This window comes from Podarcis melisellensis, assembly GCF_964234715.1.
Source record: "Podarcis melisellensis genome assembly, chromosome: 4".
NCBI lineage: Eukaryota > Metazoa > Chordata > Lepidosauria > Squamata > Lacertidae > Podarcis > Podarcis melisellensis.
In genome coordinates, this window is record NC_138531.1 from 27,986,342 (window position 1) to 27,999,714 (window position 13,373).

Here is a 13,373-nt window from a genome sequence, read left to right on the forward strand (position 1 = left end):
GATACTGTAGTAATAATCCTTTCCTTTGAAATAAATTCTTGGCATCCATCTGTCTCAAAAGGCAATGGAATTCACCTCCAAGGGTGAAATCAAACTTCTGCAATAGCAGCACCAAAGTGATCTCCTGGGGTGCAAGCCAAAGCAGTGTGGATCCTGAGCTGCCCAGATGACAAGACCCACCCCCCTTTGTCTTGCTGAAGTGGTCCAAAGGAAAGGAGAGCAATACATTTGGCACCAGCTTGGTTGCAAGGACTTGCTGGAAGGTTTCATACAAGGCACCACCCAACCATCTTAGGGACTCCACTCTGCATTTGTGTAGGGTTTACTCCTTAGCCTGTTCTTCTCCAGAATCTAGCCCACAAGGCAGCAGAGAGTTAGGATCAGAGTTTTCCCTCTAGATGGGCTACCTTCCAGGGTGATGAGCCCAATCAGACCCTCTCTTCCCTCTACAGCACGTACAGAAACTGCCTTCTTGAACAACGGACCCTCTAGTGGTCCCATCTGCTCAATCAGCTGGAGCCTGTCTTTGCATGCAGGGGAGGTCCCAAATAAGCGAGGGTTTGAGCCCCATTGGCTACTGTCATCTGGTTTAGCCGCTCGTTCATTTCCTGGGGTGTGGCTGCTGTCACATGCTGACAGCTTCTAGGAGCCACAGGTGAGACCCCAGTGTGGGTGGGGGGGAACCAAAGGTGGACAAACTACCCTAGAAGGAGAACGACATGTTCCCCCAGAGGTACTACCCTCCCCTAACACCCCACGCACCCAAAAAAGGAAGGAGATAATCATACATTGGGATTTCAAGAGTGTTAGAACTACTGCGAAATTTTGTAATATGCATGAATATCTAATCCTATATGGTAATAATCTTTGCCCTTGAAATAAATAGGATCTGTGTTTTCATAGAATTGCACAAGATTGTATTTTGTTGTGTCTTGTGGCTTTGCACCACCACTTGGCTGCAACATTTGGCATTTAGATACAAACTACAATCTTTGGGTTACACTGTGGAGAAGAAACATAAGCATCAAGCTAGCTAATAATCCTGGCTGTCCTCTGTTGAGTCTATTGGAGGAGACAGTACTTTTTAAAACCATCCCAGATCCCTGTCCCATTTTGGCATAGATTCCAGACATCTAATCTTTTATACATGTCCAGTGTCCTGGCAACTCTCAGGAGATTCCCCTCCCCCCATGCTTGCTGGTTTTGATTTATGATGCTTTCCTAGAATAATCCTGTCAATCACCACCATTTGAGTTCCCCTCTCTCCTGCGAGATGATAAACAGATTTATACTTTCCCCCAGCTGCCTTGAAATTATTAGATCATGTTATATATGCAGAAACCTTTTATAAGACTTCCAGTTAGTGGATAATGCCCCTTTTGGATGACCTGGACTGCCATCCTACAGTCCCTGGAATGATAATGATGATAGAGCAGACTATAGACTGAAAATTACCATCCTGGGGCCTCATTCTGGAGCGTAATACAAAAAGGGTTGCATCCAGTGAAGCTGCCCTGTTAGCATAAGGACTTTGACTCGTACAACAGAACTTCCTCTTCCTTTCTGCTCCCCGAACTTCTGTGGAGAAACCTCAGAACAGGCCTGGGAGGCAGCAGGGGAGAGCAGAACCTGGGTGACCCAAATTGTTTCCTTCCACACATATACAGTGGTACCTCGGGTTACAGACAGCTTCAGGTTACAGACTCCGCTAACCCAGAAATAGTACCTCGGGTTAAGAACTTTGCTTCAGGATGAGAACAGAAATCACGCAGCGGCAGTGGGAGGCCCCATTAGCTAAAGTGGTACCTCAGGTTGAGAACAGTTTCAGGTTAAGAACGGACCTCCAGAACGAATTAAGTTCTTAACCTGAGGTACCACTGTACCCATTTATGAGAATTTAGCTGATCCTTAGCATTCTAAGGATTGACTCATATTTCTGTGACTGGGGTAAGTGCCTTAAAAGTTCTTCCAAATACAAACTGTAAATGAGCAAGTAGCATATATATATATGCACCAAAATATTGCGATGTGGAATGCATTTGCTCAGTGTTCCATTCAGTTCCCCTGCCCATGAGTTTTTCCATTCTCTCCCACCTCAGCTGTCAGTCAGCATTCCGTGCCTACTGAGCATGCTCAGGACACATCGGTCTGGTTTTATTGGTTCCCTTAGGCTATTGCCTTTCTGCAAACCTCAGGGATTTCCCAAGCATGCTGGTCCCTCCCTCTTGTGAGTGGGTGGCACAGTTTTGGCTACATAAGAACTGGCACTCAAGAGAACCGCGGCCGCTATCATTGATGATGATGATGGTTATTGTGTCCTTCCAAAACAAGCACTGCCATACTTTCGTATGTATTCGTGTTGCTATTTTTATCCTGTTTTCACAACATATAATGCAATGCGGGTGTTTCTCTCTCAAACAAATATTTTTCTTGGCTTATCTAGTGAGGGTTAAAAAGACAGCTGTTAAGATGAAAAGCAATATATTTGAGTTGACTGGCTCTTAGATGTGTTGATCATCATGCGCTGTTTGATTCTTATCTTATTCATTCTGGAACACGATTTAAATATTGGAGACCTCAAGGCTCAGAAACAAACCAGCTGCAAGCTAGGCAACTGCTGAAGAACATCATGACCTAGTATTCAGTGCTGGTTGGAGGATTAGAGTTGTACATCTGGAAACGCTGCACTTCCATAAATAGTTGGACTACAACTCCCATCATCCAAGACCATGCTGCGTGGAGCTAACGGGAGCTAACATCATCATCAGGGTCTCAGAATCCCCATAAATGATCTCAAGGGCCTCTGCTCATTATGAATGAGAATGTCCATTAATTCATTGTGCCCTGGTAACAACGCTGTTGTCATCTATCCTAATGTAGCTATAAAAGAAACAGAAGATCCAATACACGTCTCTCATGCGCCTGAAGAAACAAGTGGCCAAAGCACTTTATGAGATTATAAGCATTTTGTAGAGGCAAATGGAATTCACATGATGGTGGGAGGGACGGAGATAATTATATTGAAATTACCTGAGTCTGTTACACTCAGTAGTAGGACTAGTAGGATGGACAATAGATAGTTGTTGCAGCTCTCACCTCACAAAAGTCCCCACACCAACCCCCTTTATTTAAAGAGCTCTAGTTATATGAATAATATGTAGGGTTTAACTTTTTCTTATAAAAAGTGTATGGCAGTGTAGGAGGGTGGTGAGCAGGAACACATGGATCCATGACCTGCAGAAGTAGCTGTCAGCTAATTTCCACAGCCCTAAAAGAAAGCATGTGTGAACACACTGACAATGATGGTGCCCGACACGGAGGCTTGTTTTTGCATTTTAAAGACACAAATAGTGTTTATTTGTGCAATCTTATACATGCCTATTCAATGGGACTTACTCTCCAGGTAAGAGTATGTATGATCATAGCCTTGCTGTAACGTTCAGGTGCAAACCAGATGTGAGGTGCAGAACCTTGATGGGTCTCCTGATGTGTTGTTGTTGTTGTTAAAAGCAGCTGTGTGAAGGATCCAGTTTGGATCAAGACCACAACACTGGATTCAAAGACGAAGAGTCAAATTAGGTGTGAAGCCATTCCTGCCTTTCCCCCATTGAGCTACAGTAATAAGAGCTTCAGGGGGAAAGCTACTGTGAGAATCTCTTCTCTGCTGTTCTTGTTGTTGTGTAAATAGTCATTAACAGAGGGTTCATTATGCATATGCTATGCATATTTCCTCAGAAGTACATCCCACTATGTTTGATAGGGCTTGTTCCCAGGTAAGTGTTGATAGGCTGCCTAAACCCATTAACCTGGCAGTGGACCCCACTGAGGTAAAGTTGGGCTCAAAGGGATTTACTTTTGAGCAGATATGATTAGAGTCCTTATACTCCTCGATGGACTCTAAGGATAATTTACCAACACAATGGACTACAGAAGGGGTGGGGAACCTGGACTTCAACTCCCATCATTCCTGACCATTAGCCATGCTGGCTGGGTTGATGGGAGCTGAAGTCTCTCAACAGGTGGAGGAGCACAGGTCTCCTATCTCTGGACTGAAGGTTTCACATAACGTAAAGCTGCATCCCATAGCTTTTATCCTTGCTACTCGGGATTTCGTTCCCTATCACCGTGGAGGGGAGCCAAAGGAACGACACTTCTCAAATGAAGAGAGTGTCATTTTGGTTGTAACTGAAATGGAACTAGCTCATTATTCTTTTGTTGTTGATGCTGGCGTTGTTGTTGAAGGATACCTGACTGAAACGCCTAACGATATTTTTGCCCTTCAGGTCATGTTAGCGGAAACTTTGGAGATTAGGTTTTCGGGGTAAAAAACAAAAAAAACCTTTGTTTTATGAAACAAGATTAAAGCGAAGCAATTAAAGGATAAGGCTCAGATTTAATTTTCTCCCTAAAATGTAATTTTTCATGCAGTGACAACCTCAAACCCTTTTCAAGTTTTATAGCTATTTCACATTTGGCACAAAGAACAGGAAACCATCTGTAGCAGACCAAGATCATCGCAAGGCTATTCACAGATATGGGGAGGGGAAGACCGAGATGAAAAGCAATGAAACGTTAACTTGAAATGAAAGCTTTGAAGGTGTGCAGAGGATGCTGATTTCTGCCTTGGGCCTTGATCTCTGCAAACAAACAAAAACCATGAAACAATGAATAACTACTCTTATTCTTAGAAGAAAAAGTTGAGTATTGTTGGACAAGAAACAAGCCAAAGTACAAGGACTGGAGTACATTCATAGTTTTGCAGCTCAAATCCATGTGTTTACTAGTTAGAAAGTCCCACTGAATTCTATGGTGCTCCTGCGTAATTAGGTTTCTCTGTTCTCCTGAGGTCTCCCCTCTCCCACTTGACCCTGTTCTGGGGGTCTATAGTGTCAACGATAATTGTGCCACAGATTTAAACTATGTGTTTTATTATCTTCAAACACGACAAGTTACATGCAGATTAACAATTTAAATTCGTTTAAAATAAGTAAAACTTATTGAACAGGAGATCCATTGTAAAACTACCTTTTGTTTTTCTCTCACCTTTTCAAATTCTACTTTTGCTGAGGCTCCCTAACAATGGCCTGGTTTGGATGTAACACTAAGCCATAGCTTAGCATTGATGGAACAAGCCCTTTTAAGATTTGGTGCTTGACCATTCCCCTGCCTGCTTTTATTATTATTATTATTATTATTATTATTATTATTATTATTATTAATTAATTTATTAAATTTTTATACCTCCCTATGCCCACCAAAGGAGGATACTGGAAGAATCTACTTCTAGATTTAAACTAACCATGATTTGTTATTATGCTTGATAAGGAGAAAGAAACTGTGCTTAAACTATGTTTTATTGAAACAAGCCAGGATCAAACTGTGGTTTCTGATCCTGGTTTTTTTTTTTTTAAAAAAAAGCCCCTCAAAAAAAACCATAGTTTAACCTAACCTCAATTCCTGGTGGAAGCAGTGGAGCTTCTCCTCAAGAAAGTTTGCACTGGGCTTTTAGTAATTTATGTTTTTTAAAAAAATAAGGGGACAATTAAGGGAGCTCTCAGATGGCCTGTTTACTGAACATTCATCCTGATTTGTTTGCAAAGAGTTTAGGGGATTTGATGGACACTTGCTCAGATTTATTTGGTGGGAGATTAGACGAAGTTGCATCAAAGCAAATGTTATCCCACTCTTCCCAGTGCATTTCCCTGCCTCTTTTCTTATTGGAAAAATCCACTTTTTTGTGGTACAGTATCTCCCAGTTATCTATATTTGCTGGTATGTGATTGAATCCCACATGAGAATAGTGACAGTCTGGAAGCACCCTAAGAGACACAAGGTAGAAATGTATAAAACGGATTTGGAGTGGTGTGGAAGGAGTGAACACAGTAACCCGATTCAGAGTATGACCACAACAAACAATTTAGATCTTAAGAAATACATTGTCCCTAGATCTAATGACAACCACCAGCATAGACATTCTTTAAAGAAAGCTAATACTTTTTAATAGGGCCATACCTATCAAAGGCTATATTTGGGGGTGAGATTTCCATATTAATAAATAGGAACAACAGCAGGATATCATGTCTTGCTTAAAAGCTTCCCTCAGGGCGCCTGGTGACTGATGTAGGAGACAGAAGGCTGGACGAGGGCTTTTGCTCGTCTTGAGCAATGCAGTTCTCCATTCTTTTGTCTTCATTATTCACCCCAGGATTATAAACTAAGCTATTATTTGGTTCAGCAAGTTTTAGGACTGGGCCATACATTTTATGATTGTAGCACCTCGGTGCAGAAAATTACCTTCCAGAGAATTACTTTCCACATCTAGATAAGAAGTGCAATTAGATTTAATTGCTTGCAAATGGCAACCAAACAATATTTTAGATGTGTGCCTTTCTCCTACTTTGAGGGAATCAAGGGTTTTTTCCAGGCAATTCAGAACAAGCATGCCCTAAACAGCATTTGTAGGTAGTAAGCAATACTTTGCAAGTCCCACACTAGCAGGACTCTAGTCCTCCTGTAAAGGGAATGGTTGCCATACTTTGTGCAACAACCTAATCAACAGCAAAAGGAAATGAAAAGTAATAGTAATGCAATAAGAGGTTGTTGAAATGACATTGTGAGGTTGTCAGACAGGAATGGAATTTGTTATCTCTTAGTGTTTTAAATTACAAGAAGATCAAACCTATCCATTCTGAAGGAAATCAGCCCGGAGTGCTCACTGGAAGGACAGATCATGAAGCTGAAGCTCCAATACTTTGGCCACCTCATGAGAAGAGAAGACTCCCTGGAAAAGACCCTGATGTTGGGAAAGATGGAGGGCACAAGGAGAAGGGGATGACAGAGGACAAGATGGCTGGACAGTGTTCTCGAAGCTACCAGCATGAGCCTGACCAAACTGCGGGAGGCAGTGGAAGACAGGAGTGCCTGGCGTGCTCTGGTCCATGGGGTCATGAAGAGTCGGACACGACTAAATGACTAAACAACAACAACAAGTGTTTTAAATAAAACGTGTCAAGATTACAAAACTGGGGAGCTTACATCCTTCAAGAACTTTTATTTTATTCTCAAACCCACAACATGGCATGATTTGGGCTGGATCTACACCTATTGCAAAAACGCTTAATTTTTTAAAAAAATGATAGCTCTCAATGCAGTTTCCCATTGACGATGGATTGCTGTTCTACAGAGCCCCCTGCTGTCACATTTTTATAATGCATTTTAACGTTATAACTGACCAGTGTAGATTTGCTCCTAGTGAAGAGAAATGGTGTGTCTTGTATTTGATAAAAATGTTGCATACTCATACAGTAACTTCCAGGTATTTCTGAAACACATACAGCCAGACTACAAAGATGAAAATACCATGATTTCCTCAGATATAAAATATTGAGTGTTGTTTGGGAATTCTAAGACAGAAAGAAAAATCAAGGCAGTTTTGAAATAAGTGATTAAAATCAGTGCAGTTTTTAAAGTCCCTGGCTTCTTGATTCAAAAGGGCATTCAACTGGATCCAAATATAGATGAAAACCTACTACTTGATCTGAGGAACCACCTTGCAAAATTTTGTTAAAATCAGGGCAGTTTTGAGAGGTTCAGCCCACCATCTTGATTCAAAATGGTGGTGAATCGTAGTCAACATAGACAAAAAAACCTACTCCTTGAGCTCCCTAACCATCATGCAATGTTTGGTTACGATGTCTTAAGTGGTGTCCAAATGGATAACCAACAAATGAACAATTTCCCAAAATATATAGCAGAAAGAAAATATATCACATACAGCATTTGGAAAAGGTACTAAGCCTACAATTTGATCCTGACTTGTTCTTAGGAGGTAATTTAATTATTGTTTGATTTTATACCAATGTCATATATTTGATGTTAGCCGCCCTGAGCCCAGTTTCACCCGGGGAGGGCAGGATACAAATAAAAGATGATGATGATGATGATGATGATTACAATGGAAGAACAAGTGGAGAAGTGCCAGGATAGAACACAACGTTTAGTGCATTAAAAACTAAGGCTGTGCACTGGATTTCTCTGGGGCTGAAATCCTGAGCCAAGCTGGGTGTATTCAGAAGGATTTGGACCTCAAGCAAGAAGGAGAGGAAGGTGTGAGTGAGAAGGACAATCTGCAAAATAGGAGGGACCTACCACACAGCTGTGTCTTGACTGGAGAAGGAGGGGAATAGCCTTTCCTTCCACGCCTCTCCTTCTTCCTGCCCCTGAAGCAGCACTGAGCAGGACTTGATGCTCCTTCTTAACAACCGTTGAACAGGAGGATCCAATCCTGTGTGGTCCTGTGTATTGCTGCTCCTTTTGCAATCTGATCCTGTGTGGTGCTGGCACACACCCTCCCAACTATATTTTTAATACGTTCAAATAGGATTTTTTAAAAACCCTTTAAAATTCCTTTGCTACACCCCTGAATTGATTTAGGGATGGATTTGGTGACCCCCCCCTCAGCAGAACAGGATGAATTGGTCTGATCTGGTGGCCACAGATCGAGACCACAGGGTGGATTGGGGGGTCCACCCCCCCCAGTAAAATCTCATTTTGTACAGGGTGGGGTGGGGGAGGAAAACAACTATTCAGGGCATCCTGCAGCCAAGATTCAAAGCTGTCATTTGGTAAAATGTAATTTCCCAGCCACTGTGATTGTAGGGAGAGAAGAATCAAAATGTGCCACAGGCTCAGAAGCTCTTAAGACCGATTAAGATAAGCCTAACATTAAGTGTTGTGCAATTCATAATTCCCAAGTACATTTCGTGACGGCTGAGGCTCTTGATTTGTGACTTTTCCCATTCGGAGTTAATAATTCTGAAATAAAAATGTCACAGAGGAAGGCCTACATGTCTATTAACTGCGTCTTGGCACCCATTGTGTTAATGAAAAAAATATGCAGATTTGATGATTAGCTGTAACTAAAATGTACAGCCCTCCAGCCACGATTTGCTTTTCGATGTGCTCTAAAGTTACACCAAATGAGTTGTCTAACCCTGGGTTAGACTCTAAGGCTTTTGAGCTTGGATGGTTTCCTTTTCAAACTGTTTGGCATAGATCAAAAAGTTGATTTATTTCTTTCCGTCTTGCACTCCCTCCCAAGCTGGGAAGCTGCTCCGCCTTCCCAGGATCAGGCGCGAAACCTAGGTAAGGTTTTAGACACGGCAAAAGCTTCAGAGCAGTTTTCCTCTTGTGATGGAAGAGCAAAATGAAGAAAGCAGAACAATGGTAAGAGACGATATTAGAATTATTGCTTTACAGCTCTCTACCAAAATGGATATTTTGCCAGAGTTACCATAGATTTAATCTTTTGTTTGTTTGTGTGTTTTGCAATCAAAGATAACTAACCCGAAAATAGTGAGCAAGTCATCGTACTAAAATGCAAGTGACAATTAGTATATATTTCTGGTGGAAATGGATTGTTTTAATGGTGAAAAAATCCTGTTGTGTAATAAGCACCAATGGACAGGTCATTTCAACAGTTTCATCAATAGCAATAAGGTGCATTTAGAAATAGATTCACACATGCTAAAATGATATTGCTTTTCTGCCTTAAATAAAGTTTCTGGGGCTGCAAGACTGTATCTGATGACCTGGCTATCATCCTCATTGAAATCAGTGGGATATACATTTGAATCGACACATATAGAACCATTCTTCTCCCCACCTTTTGGGACACATTTAAACATTAAAGAAGAACATGCATAAAAACTTTAGATTGGTACTGATTTCAGTGACATGTGCACCTTGCCCTTAGTACTCTGGCTCGTAAGTGCAAGCTCTGTCAACTCCTACATCCATGCAATCTCAATTTATTTTAGGAGCATTTTTAAGGGTTTAGAAGGGCTATTAGGGATGCTGGGGTCTGGTGCCTAGCTATGCTTTTCAATTTAATGAAACAATAAAGAAGAGGTGGATGAGATAGCATGTACAAATAATGCTCGCATAGCTCATTTCTTTACACTCAAATAAAGAGGTGTATTAAGCTTAGTAAAAGCAGGAGAGTCTGTGCTAGTTCCGTGTTTCTCATACTTTTTGAACACGAGTCCCCCTTCTAAATGAACTCGTCTATTTTTCTCCACCACCCCCTCCAATGACCCAGCAGCAATAATCTGTTTTGTAGATGAGATGCAGGCAGAGAGAAGGAGACCCTTGCTCACGTGTCACACATAACACAGTCATGTGTGAAGAGTTGGTGCTGCATGCAAAGAGTTATGGGTTGGGGCGCTAGCAGAGAAACGGGGCAGAATATATTTGACACCCCTCTAAAACAATGTACAGGGAAGCATCATAAAAAGAAAATAGCAGGTCTTTCTGAGGAACCTTTTTCACAAGGTTCACACACGGATGATAAGGCAATGAAGGGGCATCTGCTGGGGACATTCAATCTACCCAGGTTTGGACTTGGGGGACAAGGGGACGTGCCACCTACTTCATGATTCCATCCCTCTCTGAAACCCCATGCCTTCCCTGTAAATCAGGAATGGAGAACTCTGGCTCTCCATATCTTCTTGGCTTCCATTATCCATGGCCATTGGTCATGCAAGTTGGGCCTGGTGGGGCTTGGGAATCCAATAATATCCAGAAGGCCACAGGTTCCTCACTCCTTCTAAACCACCCCTCATTTGGGCAACCACAGTACAAGAACAGGATTTGTTACATATTCTAATCCTTTAAAAAAATGTTACTGAATTGTTAACAATCCCATCACCTACCTCAATTCTCAGTGTATATAACCTACTTGAGGTCATCTAATAAGGATTAGTTATCTTTTAATACTGGTGGATTTGTGATTATAGTACTAGAGCGTTTAAAGGATTTGCTATTTTTCCAGCTTTTCAATGAATCTATATTAATAAAGAAGTAATGCTTTTTCTGCACTGGTTGCAAATATGGAACCAATGTGGATTCTCAGCATCTCGTGAGTCTGGCCATCCTGGTACAGATGTAACACTTGTCTTATTTTTGTGTAAACTCATACCCTTGGCCATAGGAACAGCACAGGATTAAACTCTGTGGAAGCCCCTAGGCAGTTGAAATCTCAGGGGACCCCTTGTGTGCTTGCTCTAGTGGAATAACATTGAACTAAGAAAGCTTGATTGTAATTTTCTTTCAAGATCAAATCAAGATTATTTTGATCCGTTATCGAGGGGCCGCTAAAAGGCGTGGGGCCCCCAGGCCTGTGCCTACTCTGCCTGTTGGTAATCCAGCACTGCATAGGAAGAGAAAAGTTTGAAGACTGTGATAGTGCGTGGTTGCAATTCACTTACTGATTTCAACGTAGCCTTTAAAGGCTTTGGTTTTCATAAGAATGAGTGACAAATGCAACATTTTCTTACTTAGAAGCAAAACCTGTTACCTACTAGCAAGTAAATGCAATTAGAAGGAAGGTGGAAACTTGTCGATTTACCATACAGTACATTTAACATGCCACATACGAATGATTTTTAAAATGCAAATATTTGCTGGCAAATCTAGAGAAAGAAAAGAAACCTTCTATGCTTATGCGTGCAGAAGTGTAGGTTTCTCTGGAGGGCATGCTTCCTTATATCAAAATGTCCAGATTCACTGAAGTTGCTGCCAAATGCTCGCTGACTTCCGTGGATTCAGGTTACCCCCTTAAGCCCTACATCTCTGTGCTTTTCAAAAAGATATGTATTCCTCCAGCGCCTAAGGGTCAAATTACTCAAGCATTACATCATTGTAGCGGAAGACATGCGCCCTGAAGGGGGAAGCCTCATTGATTATAGAGCAGGAGCACTACCTCAAACAATTCTCTCTGAAGGACCCCGAAGGGCAGATATGCCACCAAATATAATCTCTGGGAAGAGGATCCATGTAGGCGGTGACATGATTATGTATGAAAAGTATATATAATAATTACGAAAGCCATTGAATTTGTATGTCAACTAAACTCCATCGGGAATGTATTCTAAATGCTGTACAGAAACAGGCAGTGGGTCGATCAGGTGGCCCTCAGGGTGATTGGCTAAATATCGGAGTCTCCTTTTTATATATATAAAAATGATGGAATCAGGTTTCTAGGGGTTCTTGGGAGAAAAGGTAGACGGCAGATGGCAATCCTACCTGAAGGAGCGTCTCCACCTCCATTGTTCTGCCCGGACACAGAGGTTCAGCGCCAAGGGCCTTTTGGCGGTTCCCTCGCTGCGAGAAGCCAAGTTACAGGGAACCAGGCAGAGGGCCTTCTCGGTAGTGGCACCCGCCCTGTGGAACTCCCTCCCACCAGATGTCAAAGAGAAAAACAACTACAGTACCAGACTTTTAGAAGACATCTGAAGGCAGCCCGGTTTAGGGAAGCTTTTAATGTTTAATAGGTTATTGTATTTTAGTGTTTTGTTGGAAGCTGCCCAGAGTAGCTGGGGAAACCCAGCCAGATGGGCGGGGTATAAATAATAATAATAATATATTATTATTATTATTATTATTATTATTATTATTATTATTATTATTATTTATTATGTCTGTTAAAAACCTCCAATGAAGGGGAGTCGATTTCTACTTCTGAGGTTGTCTATTCCACTGTCAAATAGTTGTGGCCATCAGCAAGTTCTTCCTAAAGTTTAGTTTCAGTCTCCTTCCTTGTAATTATAATTCAGACCAGGGACCCCATCAGGAAACAGGTTCCTCTGGGAATGTATGTTTGAATAGTTAGTTCTACTGGGGCATGACAAGTCACAGGGATGGATGAGGAGGTGTGGCCAAACTCGGGAGACCCATGGCATGCTGTGGTATGGGGCACCATCTGCTGGGGGCACCAAAGTGCTCCAGATGCGAACTGTATTGGCTTGCCAGTTGACCCTGGGACAGCTTGAGAGAGAGACTTTGGATGTAAATTATATACCTGAGCACAGAATCATAGAATTGTAGAGTTGGAAGAGGCCACAAGGGCCATCTAGCTCAACTCCCTGCAATGCAGGAATCTTTTGTCCACCGTGGGGCTCGAACCCATGGAAGAAGAGGAGTTTGGATTTGATATCCCGCTTTATCACTACCCTAAAGAGTCTCAAAGCGGCTAACAACCTCCTTTCCCTTCCTCCCCCACAACAAACACTCTGTGAGGTGAGTGGGGCTGAGAGACTTCAGAGAAGTGTGACTGGCCCAAGGTCACCCAGCAGTTGCATGTGGAGGAGCGGGGAAGTGAACCCGGTTCCCCAGATTACGAGTCCACCACTCTTAACCACTACACCATGCTGGCTCCCACACCCATGACCCTGAGATTAAGAGCCTCATGCTCTACTAACTGAGCTATCCCAGGTACGGAAGCACAAATGAGCCCCACACCCTGCATTTGCAATAATAATGATTTAATAATAGGAAGACATTCATTTTCAGTACCGCACACAGCAAAGTTGAAT

At 42.1% G+C, this 13,373-nt stretch overlaps 1 protein-coding gene across 2 annotated transcripts in view; it reads left to right on the top strand.

The window, feature by feature from the left end:
* The window catches only part of EDAR (ectodysplasin A receptor), a 78,261-nt gene that overhangs the window by 10,881 nt on the left and 54,007 nt on the right, over positions 1 to 13,373 (top strand). Inside the window, exon 1 of one of the 2 annotated variants that reach the window (XM_081907441.1) lies at positions 8,971 to 9,225. The exons of the other annotated variant lie outside the window; for it this stretch is intronic. Coding sequence (XP_081763567.1) covers positions 9,193 to 9,225 — 33 coding nt within the window. The 5' untranslated portion in view covers positions 8,971 to 9,192. Of the gene's footprint in view, positions 1 to 8,970; positions 9,226 to 13,373 lie in introns of those variants that run through there. 2 annotated transcript variants of the gene reach the window in all.